This window comes from Monodelphis domestica, chromosome 3 (genome assembly GCF_027887165.1).
Source record: "Monodelphis domestica isolate mMonDom1 chromosome 3, mMonDom1.pri, whole genome shotgun sequence".
Taxonomy (NCBI): Eukaryota; Metazoa; Chordata; class Mammalia; order Didelphimorphia; family Didelphidae; genus Monodelphis; species Monodelphis domestica.
In genome coordinates, this window is record NC_077229.1 from 482,285,724 (window position 1) to 482,304,266 (window position 18,543).

General features: G+C 34.8%; 1 protein-coding gene across 11 annotated transcripts in view; it reads right to left on the reverse strand.

Annotated features, from left to right (window-relative positions):
* The window catches only part of FER (FER tyrosine kinase), a 258,919-nt gene that overhangs the window by 110,050 nt on the left and 130,326 nt on the right, over positions 1 to 18,543 (reverse strand). For all 11 annotated transcript variants that reach the window (XM_056824726.1, XM_056824725.1, XM_056824719.1 and 8 more), the window contains 2 exons: positions 14,788 to 14,910; positions 608 to 664 (listed from right to left, as the gene is read on the reverse strand). In XM_056824726.1, coding sequence (XP_056680704.1) covers positions 608 to 664; positions 14,788 to 14,910 — 180 coding nt within the window. Of the gene's footprint in view, positions 1 to 607; positions 665 to 14,787; positions 14,911 to 18,543 lie in introns of those variants that run through there.

Sequence of the window (18,543 nt, forward strand, 5' to 3'; positions counted from 1 at the left end):
TGGCCTCAGCCACTTCCTAGCTGTGTGACCCTGGGCAACTCACTTGACCCCCATTGCCTAGCCTTTACCACACTTCTGCCTTGGCTCCAAGACGGAAGGTAAGGGTTAAAAAAAAAATTATGTGGGGAGAGGGGGGTCAGCTGGGTGGCTCAGTGGACTGAGAGTCAGGCCTAGAGACAGGAAGTCCTGGATTCAAATCTGGCCTCAGACACTTTCCAGTTGTGTGACTGTGTGGCAAGTCACTTAATGCCTTGGAGCCAATACACAATATTGACTCCAAGCCGGAAAGTAAGGGTTTAAAAAAAAAATATGTAGGGTATTTTTTAAACAATTGAGAAACTTTAAATTCTTCCTCAGACTCAATAGTTGATTCAATAGGCAAATAGTAAAAGTGTACTACACACACACACACACACACACACACACACACACACACAGATCATTAGGTGTGGCATTGTGCTTGTATAGATCAGTTTAAAAGAGACTATGCTATATATTAGGACATAAGAAAAAGAGTTTTGAAGGAAATGGGAGAATCTTAAGACTTAAAAATCAATATATAACCCAAAATTGAACTGAATTTTTCAAAGTGAACTCAATTACTTACCTTGCCTATTAATTCTCCCAATGTGACATCTTCATGACTGAGAATCCACTTCTTATCCTATATCAAAAACAAAACAAAAGTTACTTAACTGATTTTGGAGTATATTTCCTAGAATATCAACCCTAATAGGGTATACCTTTGGAGGATATAAATTAGATTTAAGAAATAATGTTGCACAACAGGATATTAAAAATCTATACTATTTCAATTTTTGATCAACTGGTTAAAGCACATGCCAAATTGCTTTAGCATGCAGAATTTGTTTTCTCTAACTTAGCAAACGTTATGATAAATAATGCTTATAATTTAAAAAACAATTTTTTTCTAAAAGCAGATGAGAGAATACAAAAATTCCAATTCTTATTTGATGTCTTATATTTATTCTTCTACTAAAACCACTAAACTAAGAATCATTTTTATTACAGATGTAGTAGACAAGTATTGTTAAGTTTCATGTCTTAACATAAAGTAGTATGATAAAAAACAATTTGTATCAATCTGTTAAAACTGATGATGCAAACAGGTCACTATAAAATAGCATTCCCAATAAATTATTTCAAAAGAAATAATTAGGATTTTTGCTTCTGGGAGCTGAGATGGGTAGAAAAAAAGGAATTTCCCAAATTCTTCCAAACCTACCTCTAAACAACTACAAAAAAAAGAAAAAAACACCACAAAATGAATCCTGGAATAGCAGAACCAACAACAGGAAAGAGTGAAAGTGTTCCATGAAAGGACAGAAGAAAATATCTATCTCACTGAGGTAACAGGTTTAAAATCAAGAACCTTCAGTTGATGAAATGATCTAGTACAAATATAAGTGAAGGAATCCCTCAATGAAAAAAGTGTTCCAGTGGAAGTGGCCTGGTACAAGCAAGTTAAGTGGAGGCTAGGGAACAGAATCCAATTAAATCCAATGTGGCACCTAGAAGAAGCTGAGGACAGTTTTTGCTCCACCCTAGGAACAGAGATGACCTACAAAACAGAAAGCCACAGGAAAAAAAAGCAAAAGACAAAGAAAACAGCAAACCTTAGAAAGTTACTTTAGTGCCAGAGAAGATCAAAATATAAACTCAGAAGAAGAAACAATGCCCAAACAGAAATATGTGAAGCCTCAAAGGTAAGTTTAAAAGGTTGTCAAGCTCAAAAACAACTCATTGAAGAGCATAAAAAAAAAAGAATCAAATAAAAAAGGTATATGAGAAATTGTGAAAAGAAATGAAGAAAGAGTCAGTGCTTGGTCAAATATATTTAAAAATTCAATGAAGAAAGCAAATCTTCCAAAACAAAAATTGGCCAAATGGAAAAGGAAATAAAAAAGCTCTATGAATAGAATTCCCTAAAAATTACAAGTGGGCTAATGACTCCACAAAATGTCAAGAAACAATAAAACAAATTTTAAAAGTTTTTAAAATAGCAGAAAACATTCTCTCACTGGAAAAACAAATCACCTAGAAAATAGTTACAGGGAAGCCAATCTAAAAAAAACTAGACTATCTGTATGCCATGATCAACAAAAGTCTAGACACCATATTACAAGAAATTATAAGGGGAAATTGCCCTGATATTCTTGAATGAGAGCAGAAAGAAGACATTGAAAGAATCCATCAATTACCTTCTGAAAGAGATGCCAAATTAAAAACTCAAAGGATTATTATAGCTAAATTACAGGACTACCAGGCCAAGGACAAAAATGCTACAAGGATCACACAAAAAAATTCAAATAGCATGAAGCTATATATAACAAGGATTACATAGATCTAGTAGCATCTACATTAAAGGAGTAAAAGGCCTAGAACAGGATATTCCATAATAGAAAGGATTTAGCATCACAACCAAAAATCATCTAACTAATGAAACTGAGCATAATATTCCAAGGAAAGAAATGAACATTTAATGTAATATAGGACCTTCAGGCATTTCTGATGAAGAGGACAGAACTGAGAAGAAAATTCAGTGATCAAATTCAACCCTTAAGAGAAGCAGGCAAGCATAATAGAGAAAACTAAGGGCACTTGAAGGGGTTAAATTACTTACACTCCAGATTGGGAAGATGATTACTAGGAATCTTAAGATAGCTATACTTAAGATACTTAAGAACTTTATCACTAATTGGGCAGAGAGGAGTGTGTATATATATATGGCTCTTCATGCTCTCAAGGACCACAGCATACCAATACTGTTCCTACAATTTGTTTGTAGGCAAATGGAAATTAAGTGATTTGCTCAGGGTCACATAGCTAATAATTGTCTGAAACCAGATTTGAATTTAAGTCTTTCTGACTCAAGGCCCAAAGAGTTACCCACTGATTCAGAACAGGGAACATCATGAATGAGCAATACTGATGACCAGAATGTGAAGAGTGTGAGGGAGAACAATATGAAATCAGTCTAAAAATTCAGGCAGAGCTAGATTGTAAAATCTTTTTTTTTATTTTTAAATTTAGAATATTTGTCTATAGTTACATGATTGTTCTCCCCCCCTTCCTGCCCCCCTCCCAGAGATGACAAGTAGTTGCACTGTGTTATAAATGTATCACTGTTCAAAACCTATTTCCATGTTATTCATATTTGCAGTAGAGCAATCTTTTGTTTGCTGAAAGGAAAAGGAAAAAAACAAATACAGAGAAAAGTCACTTGAAGAAAAATACAGGCAAAAGTGTTGTCTGGTGGCTGTAGCACATTGTTTCCCAACAGCTAGTGTACAAGATACTTTTTTTTTTTTAAGATCTGAAAGTTTATTACTGGAAAATTCTAAAGAATTGTTTTAGAACTGCTGCTTAATGTCATATGTCTTACAAAAATATGGACTTCTTAGGATTTCTTGATTTATTTTAGAAGTAAAGGTGATCTTGATATGAAGCAGTAATCAGAAGCCTGAGGAGTGAACTAGAGAAGCCAAGAGGACAGTATACAGAAGAAAGTAGAGCTGAGATGTTAGAAGAGAAGCTATGAGAAAGCAATAGAAGACAATAGAACTGAAAAGGTAAGCCCAAAGGAGAAGCTGGCTCGATGAAGGATGCAAGGGCTAATCTAATTAGAGAAACACTAGTATACTGGAATCAAAGTGGCAAGATCAGCATCCAATGCGGGGCTGGAAAAAGGCTAATACTGCTCTTGTTTGCAATCTTCAGCTGAAAGAGGAAAACATGTCAAAGGCTTACTTTTCATTGACCTTAAGAGCATCGCAGATATCAACAAAAACAAGAGGCTACCATTTATTTAAAAAGTGTCATGCACTAATGCACTGCTGTAAGAGCTATGAACTGCTCTAACTGTTCTGGAGAGCCCAAAGGGCTATAAAACTGTGCATACTCTTTGATCCAGCAATACCATTACTAGGTCTGTATCCCAAAGAGATAGAAAAAAAGAGAGAAAAGTATCTATTATCCAAAAATGTTTATAAGCAGCTCTTTTTATGGAGGCATAGAAATAGAAACTGAGGAGATGCACACCAATTGGAGAATGGCTGGACAAGTTGTGGTGTATGACTGTGATAGAATACTATTGGACTTTAAAGAAATGATAAACAGAGAAGTTTTAGAAAAACTTGAAAGGCTTACATGAACTAATGTAAAGTGGAGTAAACAAAACCAAGGGAAAATTGTAAACAGTAATAGTTGTATCATACAATGATCAACTATGTATGACTCAGCTATTCTTAGCAATACAATGATCCAAGATAATTCCAAAGAACTCATGTCAAAAAATGCTATTTACCATCAGAGAAAGAACTGAATCATAATCAGAAAGATGGAATCATAATATTTTTCACTTTATTTTTTCCATGGTTTGGGGGGTGGGGGTGTTCTTCCATAACATATCCAAAATGGAAAGATGTTTTACATGATGACACATGTAAGTATATAGATTAAATTGCATATTGTCTCAGGGATGGGGTATGTGAGAAAATGAGAGAATTTGGAACTCAAAACTTTAGAAAACAAATTTTAAAAATTGTTTTCATATGTAATTGGGAAAAATGTATATTTTTAAAAAATAGTTTCATGATAACTTTTTTTTTTTAACCCATACCTTCCATCTTGGAAGGCAGAAGAGTGGTAAGGGCTAGACAATGGGGGTCAAGTGAGTTGCCCAGGGTCACACAGCTAGGAAGTGGCTGAGGCTAGATTTGAACCTAGGACCTCCCATCTCTAGGCCTAGTTCTCAATCCACTGAGCTACCCAGCTGCCCCCAGTTTCATGATAACTTAAGACCTAAAAGAGGAGTAGACACAAGGTTAGCTAAATGCATATAACACTTCCTAAGAAAAGCAGAGAAACAGCTTTGTAGAACTGGTGGGGCTAAAAAGAGGAACAAATAGTCCCGAGTGCAGAATCATCAGGTGCCATAGACAAAAGTCTCACTCACTCACAGTTTCTATAATTTTGTGGGCATTTCCAACCTCATTGTATTGACACTGTGTGCACTAGTTGGAAAGAGTGATTCCAGGTGAATTGTTGTTTTAATTATGCCCACTTTTGTCTTCTATTTAATAAATATTGTACTATCACTATTCCTGCTTTTCCCTTCTCAGTAAATATGATTCAGAATTAAAGGCATCAAAAAAATTCCAAACTATTAACAACTATATCAAAGAATGTTCCAAATCAATAATTTTAAGAGAAATGCAAATCAAAATAAACAAGAAATTGCACCTACACACTTCAGATTGGCAAAGAAGATGAAAAATAAGAATATTCAATGTAAAAAACTTTATGGGAAGGAATAAATACTAAGAGTACACTGTTGATACTATGAATTTGTTCAACCATTTTGGAAAGAAAGTTTGAAATATTCAAATAAAATTACTAAAATGTAAATATTCTCTGAATCACAAATTCCCTTGAACAGTTTAAACCTGTAAATATTAACTAGTTAATTAGCTTCATTAAGGAATAAGACCTAAGTAGAACTGAGGATTTTAGGCTACAAAAAGTTTTGAATTTCACCCCAGCTCCTTTAACCAGCAAGAGAATTTTCAGGGGGTCTGGGGTAAAGAATTCCCAGCCCCCCTTAGAAGAGGCAGGTAGGAATATTAGTCACTCTCTAAATTTCCCTTGTTGGAGAAAGGTGTCTAGCCAGTTGGCTCTTTGAATCTTGGAAGATTTTGGAGACAGCTGCTCTGGAAAAACATCTTGATAGCTGAGAAGATCAGAGAGTGGTTTCCATAGACAGTGAAAGAAGCTCGTACTCTTTCCTGAATCATTACAGAGGGAAGTAGAGAGCAAGAGAGTTAGCAGCATCTGTGGACCTGTCACAGTGAATCCTCTGAGACTGGAAGGAGTCAGAGCTACATTGAATCTTACAAGCTAAGATAGATATCTATATACAGACAGATAGAATAGTTGTTAGCCCTGAATTTTCAGGGAAGAAGACACCCCTTATGGGAAAACTTGGGTTCTGGGTTTTAGATAGATATCTTAGATTTAGGGTAATCAATAATCAATATTCATATTTCCTTTCACTATCCCTGCTCCTTTTGATAACTTAAATAAATAGGTGTTTTTTAATAGTTTGTCTCCTGATATTCTTATCAACTGCCATCAACTAAAGCTCTCTGTCAGCAATAACTATAACATCAAATCAATAACAACTGAAATTCAACTGCCTCAAACGATATCAAGATCAGCAGTAGTCTGTCAATATCTATTGACATCTACCAATCCAAGATCAATATTCCCCATAACATACCCCACGGAGGTCAAAGCAGCAAATCCCTATATACACAAAAATATGTATTGGAGTCCTTTTCATGATAAGATAGAATTGAAAACAAAAGTAAGTGTTGTAATATTTATAGGGAAAATGGGTGTACTGATGAACAGGGGATACAGAAGGTTTTGTGACAGGGAATGGAGGAATTGAAGGGAGAGAGGGAATATGGCTGCCGATGAGGTAAAAGGAGAGAGATGCTGCCTGCCAAGAGACTATTTTGAAAAATGGGGTTCCCAAGAAATGGGCCACTTATGATAGCATGAGGGGATGTCTTCTCTATAGATTGATATTGCAGATACCCCAGAGCAGGTAAGCATGGACTCTCCTGAGGGACAAGCTTCCCCCCAGACTTAGTCGCCCAGCAGGGGTCCAATAAGGACAGTTTATAGTTGAATGGCTGTCCTGAGGTTCAGCTCCCTATATGTCCCCTGAAATGTTAGTCCTCTTATCGCACTGCAATATTCAAATAAGGATAAATTTTAATAACAAGTTTAGATTGGGGACTTATCAGGGAAGAGGGAAGAGGGATTTCCCTAGATGAGGTTTGAGTCTCTCTCAGCTTTTGAGCTGAGGCCAGGCCTCAGAGGCTGGTGAAGGGTTTCTGTTATTCCTGTCTATGCTAATCTGTGCTAGTTTTCTTAAGTGCAAAGTCTTAGCAGTAGACAGTGAGAGGAAGAAAAGTTCTGACCTTCAGAGCTGGTTGGGCCTGTCTCTTCAGACTGATGCCCCTAAAGACCAGCCTAACAGTTCAAACTGCGTCCCTTAAGTCCTTTTGTCGATGACACAATCGCAGGAATCCAGGGAGAGCAAACAGTTGGGAAAATCAGGAAAATAGAGGCACTTCTATCCAGAGACCAAGAGAGCCTCCTCCCAGTTCCAGGGTCAGGAAGGAAGTGCTAGACACAAGACCAACTGCCACTCCCAGTTGCCCTTTTCCCCACCAAATGTCAGTCTTGTCAATATCTTCTCTCTAACACTCCAACTGCTGTTTGTTCTAACTCAGTAGCAGAAAGTCCAGAACTTGCTTCAGTTTTCCTTTCCACAGTGTCCATTAATTGGGGAATAGCTAAACAACTTGTGGTGCTTGATTGTAATGGAATATACTTTACTTTAAGAAATGATGCATGTAATGAATACAGAGAAGCCTGGAATGATATATGTGAACTGAAACAAAGTGAATTAAGCAGAGATATGTGAACCAAAGCAAAGTGAATTAAGCAGAGCTAACAAAACAGTATAAATAACTAAGACAATGTAAAGCAAAAGAAACCACACACACATACCAAAAAGCCAGAAGTGAATATTGCAAAATATGAGAAAAACAAACAAAAATCCAAGAATATAACTGGACAGATGTGAGAAAATAACCAAACCCCATGCCTTTACAGAGGTGGGAAGTTTCACAAGTGTTATACATTGCATATATTTTTTGACATTTTCAAAGTATTAATCACAAATTCTGATTTTTATACTTTTAGTCTTGTCTTTAAAAATATTACTTGTATATCTGTCATATGACATAGCTAACTTCACTGTATCATTAGAAAAGGACAAATCTAATCAGACCTTACTAATGACAGAGTGAAGACTGAACAATTTGGAATCTATGTTGAATTACAGAATTTCAATCCAAATTAATTTTTCTTTAAGTATTTAGAAATTATTGCAAAATAATGCTAAAATGTTGACTTTTAGGCAAAACTGGTACACCCAAGAACATTATAGGAAAAGTATATGCTATGCTGAAGCTAAAATAAATTACTCTCAGCAATGGCCTTTTGATATGTAATCCAAAGTCTCAATCTTAGGAGAAATTAAAAGGTCAGTCCATTCAACTGCCACTTAAAGTGTAGCTCCCTGGAACAAGATGCCAATAAATGATCCTACTGTCCCTACTTAAAAAACTCCAGTGATAGAAAATTCATGACTTTCAAAATTAATCCATTAGGTATTTTAGGACAGCTCTAATCATACTCATATTGAACTAAAATCTGCCTCCCTAAAACTTTCTTGTTTTTTTAAACACATTCTATCTTCCTATCAATTTTAAGACAGAAAATTAAGTGATTTGTACAGGGTCACATGGCTAGGAAGTGTCTGAGGTCTGATTTGAACAAGGTCTTCCCTGATTTTATGTCTGGTGTTCTATCCACTGAAGTACCTAGCTACCTCCCCCACAAGTTTCAAGTTTTATTTTTTTGAGAGAATTATCTTGAATATCCTTTTCCATAAATCAAGTATAAAAATATTAAACACAATGATAGCCATATTATTCAACATTAAAAATGCATTCTGGACTTCCAGGTAAACATGATGGCAGTCTAGACGCAGGACTCTTCCTCACCTCAGCAACCACTGATATAGACTACCTCAAAAGAACAAAAAAAAAAATTCATGAGAACGAAGGGACTCGACAATAGGGCTCAGAATTGAACGTACATGGGATTTGGGCATTTCCACACTATAAAGGGGTAAAAAGCTCCCATCAAAACATGAGCTGATTTACCCTCCCCTACCCCACCTACAGAGTCAGAGTCTGGGCCAGCACTTGCCAGAATCAGTGAGTGAGTGAGAGGCACCTCTAGAGCGAGTAAGGGGCACCTCTAGGTCCTAGGCAGCTGACTAAGACCACCAAAGCCCTACCCCTGAAAGCAGCTAGACCTGAGACCCCAGCAGGCTGAAGAGCACAGACCTTGGGTGTTCATGGGAAGATAGCACAGAGAAGGGCAGAGAACAGCAGAACCTGCGGAAATTCGAGAGCTTGCCTCAGGCAAAATCCTAGCTCCTTAACTCCACACACAGAGGCTGCCCATCTCACTCAGATTTCTAAGTAAAAAGGAAAAAAAAACCTCCACAGTGAAGGCAAATAATGCCCAAGAACAACAACCTCCCTCCAAGAGAAAAAAAAAGGGGTTGACCCTGGAAAATTTTTACAGAGGAAAAACCTAGGCTACAGAGGAAATAGAAGAGGAAATTCAAATAAATGCACCAACCCCCCCCCCAAACATGAAAATTGTCCACAAGCTCTTGAAGAATTTAAATTGGACCTTATCAAAAAGATGGAAGCCTTCTGGAAAGAAAAATGGGAAATAGTTCAAAGAGAAAATAACAGTTTGAAGGACAAGAACTCCCAATTGGAAAAACAGCTGAAAGCCACAAAAAGCAGGATAGAACAAACTGAAAAGGAAAACTAGTCTTTAAAATCCAGGATTAAGTAACTGGAAGATAATGATCTTGCAAAACAACAAGAATTAATAAAGGAAAGTGAAAAGACTGACAAATTAGAAGAAAACATAAAATATCTCACTGAGAAAATGACATGTCAGGAAAACAGAGTAAGGAGAGACAATTTGAGAATCATTGGTCTACCTGAAAATCCAGAAATAAACAGAAATCTTTCCATCATACTGCAAGAAATCATCCAAGAAAATTGCCCTGATATTCTTGAACAAGGGGGGGAAATAGACATTAAAAGAGTTCATAGAACACCCTCTTCCCTAAATCTTCAAAAGACAACTCCTAGGAATTTAATTACCAAATTCAAGAACTTTCAAGCTAAGGAGAAAATTCTACAAGAAGCCAAAAAGAGACAACTCAGATACCAAGGAGCACCTATCAGGATCACACAAGACCTGGCAGCTTCCACAATAAAGGACCGTAAGTCTTAGAATAGAATATTCAGAAAGGCAAGAGAACTGGATCTTCAAGCAAGGATCACCTATCCATCAAAACTGACAATATACTTCCAGGGGAAAGTATGGGCATTCAACAAAATAGGAGATTTCTAAGTATTTGTAAAGAAAAGACCAGAACTAAGTGGAAAGTTTAATATCCAAACACAAAGATCAAGAGAAACATGAAAAAGTAAATAAGAGAGGGAAAGGGGAAAAAGTTTTTTTATTCAAACTTTCTTCTTTAACGGCTACAGTAAGATGAAATTATATACATATTAATATATGGGAAAAATGTTATTTGTAACTCTCAAAACTTATATTCACTATTATAGTAACTAGAAGAATCATTCACAGGAAGAGATTGTAGTAATAAGTGCTATAAGATGATATGCAAAAAAAGAAAAAGGGGGGTTAATTGAAGATAGCACCAAGAAATACTTGAAGAAATAAAATAAATAGGATAATCTTTATCATACAAAGAAATGCATGGGAAGGGGAGGGGAAGAATACTCTTATCAGAAGGAGAGGAAGAGAGTGCTAAAAGGTAATACTTAAACCTTATGCTCAGTGAAATCAATTCTGAGAGGGAAGAACATCTAGATATAGTGTGGAATAGAGGGAAAGTGAGAAGGGGAAACTAAGAGGGGTAGAGTGGGAGGGAGTACAAAAAGGGAGGGAAAGAGAGGTGGGAGGGAACTTAACAGACCCTAAAAAAATAAGAAGGAAAAAAAGGGAGGGGCTAGCAGGGAAAGCATATCAAGGGAGGGGATTAGGGGGATGGATAAAAAGTAAACCACTGGTATGAAAGGATATAGCAAAAGAAGAAAGGTCAGAACTAGGAGAGGATATCAAAATGCTGGGGAATATACAAGTGGCAATCATAACTTTACCTGAGGCAGGTAGATACTCAAAAGGTTAGAATTAAAGGTTGGAGCAAAACCTATAGGGCCTCAACTGATAAAAAAGAAGGCAGGAGTTGCAATCATGATATCTGACAAAGCCAAAGTAAAAATATATCTGATTAAAAGGGATAGGGAAAATAAATAAATCCTGATATAAGGGAATATAGAAAATGAGAAAATATCAGTAATCAACATGTATGCACCAAATGGTATAGCATCTAAATGTCTAAAAGAGAAACTAGTGAAATTGAAGGAGGAAATAGATAGTAAAACTATACTAGTGGGAGACCTAAACCTACCACAATTAAATTTAGACAAATTAAATAAATTAATAAATTAAAAAGAGGAAAAAGATTTGAATGAAATTTTAGAAAAATTAGAGTTAATAGATATATGAAGAAAAATGAATAGGGACAAAAAAGAATACACCTTTTTAGCAGCACATGGTACATTCACAAAGACTGACCATGTACTAGATCATAAAACATGGCAAACAAATGCAGAAAAGCACAAATAAAAAATGCAATAAAAATAATGATCAGTAAGGGTACATGGAAAGCCAATTGGAAATTAAATAATATGATTCTCCAAAATCTCTTAGAGAACAAATCATAGAAACAATTAATAATTTCATTGAAGAAAAGGACAATGATGAGACATCCTTTCAAAATCTATGGGATGCAGCCAAAGCAGGATTCAAGGGAAAATTTATATCCTTGAGTTCATATATTAACAAATTAGGGAAGGCAGAGGTCAATGAATTGGACATGCAAATCAAAAAACATGAAAGTGAACAAATTAAAAATCCCCAGAAGAAAACTAAATTAGAGATCCTAAAAATTAAGGGAGAAATTAATAAAATAAAAAGTGAAAGAACTATTGAACTAATTAATAAGACTAGAACCTGGTATTTTGAAAAAACAAACAAAATAGACAAAGTACTGGTCAGTCTAATTAAAAAAAGCAAAGAAGAAAACCTAATTAACAGCATTAAAAATAAAAAGGGAGACCTCACCTCCAATGAAGAGGAAATTAAGGCAATCATTAAAAACTATTTTGCCCAATTATATGGCAACAAATATGCCAATCTAAGTGATATGGATGAATATTTACGAAACTACAAATTGCCTAGATTAACAGAAGAAATAGAATTCGTAAATAATCCCATATCAGAAAAAGAAATTGAAAAAGCCATCAAAGAACTCCCTAAGAAAAAATCCACAGGGCCTGATGGATTCACAAATGAATTCTATCAAACATTCAAAGAATAGCTAATCCCAATACTATACAAACTATCTGACATAATAAGCAAAGAGGGAGTTCTGTCAAATTCCTTTTATGACACAAATATGGTACTGATTCGAAAGCTAGGCAGGTAAAAAACAGAGAAAGAAAACTATAGACCAATCTCCTGAATGAACATAGATAGAAAATTTTGAATAGAATACTAGCAAAAAGACTCCAGCAAGTGATCACAAGGGTTAATCACTATGATCAGGTGGGATTTATACCAGGAATACAAGGATGGTTCAATATTAGGAAAACCATCCACATAATTGACTATATCAATAACCAAATCAACAAAAATCATATGATTATCTCAATAGATGCAGAAAAAGCCTTTGATAAAATACAACACTCATTCCTATTGAAATCACTAGAAAGTATAGGAATGGAAGGGTCTTTCCTAAAAACAATAAACAGTATCTATTTAAAACCATCAGCCAACATCATCTACAATGGGGATAAACTAGATGCATTCCCAATAAGATCAGGAGTGAAACAAGGATGCCTACTATCACCTCTACTATTCATCATTGTACTAGAAACACTAGCAGTAGCAATTAGAGAAGAAAAAGAAATTGAAGGTATTAAAATAGGCAATGAGGAGACCAAGCTATCACTCTTTGCGGATGATATGATGATCTACTTAAAGAATCCTAGAGAATCAACTAAAAAGCTAGTGGAAATAATCAACAACTTTAGCAAAGTTGCAGGATACAAAATACACCCACATAAGTCATTGATTATGAAGATTAAAATTATTACCCCTGCCTAATTTTTAGATTTAATCACAAAAAGTATAAATATCCTACTTAAAAGTTGAGTATGGAGATCTGCTCATTTTTAGATCCAATCACCAAAAGTGTAAACATCTCACTTAATCATTAAGTGGGAGGTCTGTGACCCACATGTACAATAGTGGGTGATCAGAATTAAACTAACTGCACCTGGGCAGTCTTAAAACAAAGCTTCAACTGTGATTGGTAGACATAAAATTAGGGGAAGACACAGGAAGTGATGCAAAAGAAGTGTCTTTAAAAGGAGCTTTCATTTCTTGTGAGATACAATTCTTCATTCTTTGGAAGTGGAGCCTGGAGACAATTCTTCATTCTTTGGAGTTGAAGCTGGACCTGAGACTCTATTCCTGGTGAGTCTGTTTTAAAATCTCTTCTTTTGAACTGACACGTGGTGACTGAAAAGCTGACTCTTACTGTTGGATTTTCTGAAAAAACTAATCGCAGGAGAGACTTAACTTATCCTCTCTCTGATTTTCTTATTTCACTTTTTCTACATTTTGTAAATAAATCTCTTTGGAATAAATGAAATTCCAGGCAACCACACTCTTAAATAATCCAGTCCAACCCTTTTAAAATTAACCCCTTTTCTCCCTTACACTGGATCATCACTTACATTCTATCTCTTATGTGGGCTCTGTTCCAGGTCTCCTTTCCACATTTCTGGTGACTTCTTGAAGCTGCAATTATTACCTCTAAATGAGATGAATCCTAGCTCCATCAAGCCCTAGTTTCCCGCCAAAATTTTTATGAGATTGAAATGAAAGTCAAAAATCACAGGTCTGAATGCATCACTTCTCTTAAGGAGCTAAAATGGCTCTTTCTTTCCATGAGTTCAAAGTAAAAATCCCTTTCTATGGAGTTTAATGGACTTCATGATTTGGTTTCAAATTACTTTTCCAAGTTTTACTACATACTACTCTCCCTCATGTACCAGCCACAAATTTATCTATTTACTATCCCTGCATCTGAAATTCCATCTCCCATTTCTAAGCCTTTACATAGGCTGATTCCCTAACAAATTCCTTCACTTCTTCCTTGTAAAATCCTTACCTTCTTTGAAAGTGCAGTTCAAGTGCTATCTCCTACAGCAATGACGGTAAACCTTTTAGAGGCTAGAGTGCCCAAACTGCAACCCTCATGTCTCATGTGAGCCACATGTCCCCCTGCCTTACCCCAGATAGGGAAGGGAGGAAGCACTTCCATTGGCTGAAGTGAGGAATGTCCTCAGACAAGGGTGTAAAGGGGAGGGGAGCAGCCCCCTCCAGCATGCATGCCATAGATTTGCAACAGGAAGCATTTTATGTGATTTTTCGCTCCCAAGTTGTTGACTTTCTTCTAGAAATTACTTTCTTTGTCTTTATTGATCTACATCAGTCAAACAATCAATAAATGTTTACTAAGTGCAATATAGAGTGCAAGTTCCTTGGAGCCAGGAACTATATCTATTTTTATCAATGTCAATCATTATAACTGGAATATTAGGCAATTAATAAACATCTAGTGAATGAATATCAACAAGTTGCTGTTATATGAGGAATATAAATATTAGTATAGTTATTTTCAGTATAAATTGATAAATTATATATCTATCAGAGAAAATAATCAGGTCATTGGCATTCAGGCAATAATCAATAGAAATATCATCTTAACGACTCTTAAAAACAGGTGTCCTAACTGAAGTAATAATAGTATTGATTACTAAAATTTTAAATTTGTTCTGAAGTTGACATTTATATCTGTGATGTGAAGTTACTATATAAAAGAGAAACATCAAGCATTCTTATTTTTTTAAAAATAGAACATACCTTAACAACAGGATTCAGCAGGACTACACCTGATTTCTTAGTAATGACTTGTTTTGTTGTATAATGATGTTCTATAAGTTGAGGAATAGCTGGAAACCCAGTTCCTTCAAATCGATATAGATTCTGAGAGGAAGAAGAGAAATTATATTTCAGAAAACTAAATGGAAAAGAAATAAGAGAATCATAGAATTTAAGATTGACTAGGAACTTAAGAAATTGACTGTTACAACTTTCAGTATATAAAGAAAATTAAATCTACAATGATTAAGTAAATTGTTTAAGGTATCATAGATAGTAGGTAATAAAGCTGATATTGTAAGTCTTTGAATACTTGGCAGTTTAGATATAATAAAGTAACAATGGTGATGTATGTTAATTTTATAAGCTAGAAATATTTAATGCATTAGTTATTTGTCTTTCACTGAATGCATCACAGACTTCTGGCATATCAATGCAGAAGATGTAAATATTATGTCCACCTGTTAGCTGTTTCCAAATTCCAAATTGTTATTTAAGCAATTAATCAACAAGCAACTGTCCCAAATCAAGGGGAAGATTAAAAAATCCAGCCTCTATAAGTGGAACTAGCATTAAACAGAGAAGTCAAAAGTTGAATGACAGGTGACTTAATTTTTAAAAAGCTGAAATGCCATATATCAAGAGGAAGAAAACTGAATAAAAATCCTGAGCACAAGCAGCTAAGCCAACAAATTTTAAAACTAAAAGGAAATCCTCAAAGAAAATATAAATCTCTCTTAACAAAGATTATTAGACAAAGGTGAGCAAACCAATGCATAATGGATTATGGAATTCCATAGACTTCCTTGAGAGCACGAAACAAGAAATTCTAGAGTGATTAAAAAGAGAAATGAAATTCACAACAGAAATTAGTAATTAATGTATAAAGATTTAGAGCTTTCAATGCAGAAAAAAATCTTTAAAAAGTGAATTCACAGTGGAGTTTTTCTAAGGAAGCAAAATGTAAAATAACATAAAATATAAAAATAATGAAATGATGGAAAACCTGGAAGAAGAGAAAACTATAATGTTAAAAGAAGACAATCTCTATGAGTCAAAGACATTATCCTTGAAAGCAGGATTCACAAAGACAACTTAATACATTTCCAAAAAGAATATGACAAATAAAAAACATAAGGCCCAGAAATTTGAGAGAAAATAAAAAAACAACACAAAGTACTAATCAAAAGAATCCAAAGATCTTCCTTCAAGAAAAAAAAAGCTAGTTCAAACTTCAATGAATTTGAAGCGATTAAATTAAAAAATTCCAATTATACCAAATTCTGTGAAAATCAAACAAAAACTTTCCAATAAAAGGAAAAGAAATTTCAAATACATTAATTTTCCTTGACCACTAGAAAAAACAAAAGGACATGAAATAATATATTCTATATAGTTATGGATCTCTACTTACAAATCAAAATGACCTATCCAGCAACAACATCACAAACAACTGAAACACAAGAAAGGTAAGTATAATTACCAAAGAAAGATTAAGTTATAAATAAATTAACTCATGTTTAGAGATCATTTTTAAAAGAAAAAATTGACTAATATGTGGGTCAAAAACCTGAGTTAAAAATCTTCAATAAAAAAACATTTTCAAAAGCTAAATCCCACCAAAAGGGAAATATGCAGCTGAGACCGTTAAGCCAGTTAATCATTTTTCTTTCATTTTTAGCTTCATTGATTTTGCATATACAAAAACTTTTAAGTTAATGTAACCACAATTGTTCAACTTACTTTTTCTATTTGTCCCTATCCCTTGTTTGTCAATAATTCTGCTACCCACAGATAATAGCTGGCATTTATGTAGTACTTTAAAGTTTGAAAAATTGTATACAAATATGATCTCATTTTGTCCTCATAATAATTCTAGAAGATAGATGCTATTATCTTCATTTTATAGTTGAGAATGACAGAAGTTAAATTACTTGTTCAGGGCCTCTTAGATGATAAATATCGGAGTCTATTTAAATTAGTGTCTTTGTAACTCCAGGTCTAACATGCACAGAGGCATCTCTACCTCCCTGGTATCTTTTCCATACTGTTTTACTTGAAACTACAATTCCCATGTTTCTCTAAATGCATTGTATTATCATTTATCATGCACTAATATTCTACTAATTTGGTTGTCATAATTTGTACATTTACTGAACATATATTTTTGCCTGTTTTTATCATGACAAATAATTTTCTTGTTGGTGTCTAAATCTGTTTTAACAGTACCAAGAACTGACTTCATAGATGCATAGATCCTTTACACTTTGCATGTGTGTCATGATAAACAGACTTATATTCTTTAGCTATTTTAAATGAAAATTCTTCCATCTTTTGTTTCTTGATTTTTCAATGATTTATGTGGACTTATTTTATATCCTGTAAATTTGCTGAGTATGACTTTCTATGGTTTTCTAAGTATAGCATCAGTCTATCATCAAGGGGAAAAAAGCCTATAATTTTGTTTTTCCTTCATTTATGCTCATTCCCACAATTTCTTTTTCTAATCTAATCGCAAAAGGTAGCATTTACAGAACTATATAAAATAAAAATTGTAGCAATACATATCCTTGGTTTTCTCTGATCTTATTGTAAAGTCCTTTAGGTCTTCCTCATTACATATAATGTTGTTTCATCTCACACAACTTATATTAAGGAAAACTCCATTTATTCCCATTATAACTAGGTTGTTACCTAAAAGTAGAATAAGCATCCTCAAAAGAGTCTAAGATTTTCAAGTAAAGTCTAGATTAAACTTGCTAAGGTATGGGTTGGAATAGATGGTCTGGGAGATCACTTCTAATTCTGTGATTATATGTGATCCAAATGATCAATCTAATAGTATACTATAGGAAAAATATACTAGGATTCAAAATTCAAGATCTTATGTAACTTATGAATAAAACTCTGGAAAATATTTGAAAATTTAATGGATAACATCTCCATTTCTTGTTCAATATATAAATCAAATGAACATTTGAGTGGGAAGGGTTATTAAATTTTAAACGATTTGTACCTGGTTCTTCCAGGTTCCCTGTGTAACAAAATAGGAGGAATAAACATTTTCTCTGATGTCTATGACCTCTCAAACATTTCCAAAATAGAAATTATACATCAAAGATAATGTAAAGTCAGTTGTTTCCATGGCTTAGGGGACACCTAGAATTCAAAAGAAGGTTTAAAAAATCCTACTGTTCTTGAGTTCACTCCTCACCCTTGTTAGCAGATCCATGGACTTGCAATATCCACTTCTTCCCCTCCTTTCCCCTGGATCCTTTTTCCAGTTCCCTAGAGACTCTAGCTTCATAATACAGAGGTTTATTCTGGCTGTGACAGACCCCCAACAAGGCCACAGCCTTTTAGAAACAAAATCCTGTAGGGGGTTACAAATTTATAACACCAGAGACAAAACTCTGGCCTGCCTATACTGGGGACACAACACTGTGGCACCCTTAGGGCCTAGACCTTAAGTCTCTTCCCATATGGAGCAATATAAGCCTCTGCCCCAAGTCACTCTTTTGGATGGTCAGAACTGGAACCAACTGGACACCCTGTGTTTCTGCTTAGGCTTAGTTGAGTGTTAGATAGCCTTTGCCACTAATCTTGCCCTCCCCTGGTGACTTGTTCCGTCTTCTCTAATTCTCAGTTCTCTGGGCCTCTACCACCAGTTCTACCATGGTAGCACTCTGGGATTGTTAACTACCACACCGACAATTCAAAACTTATACCAATAATGTA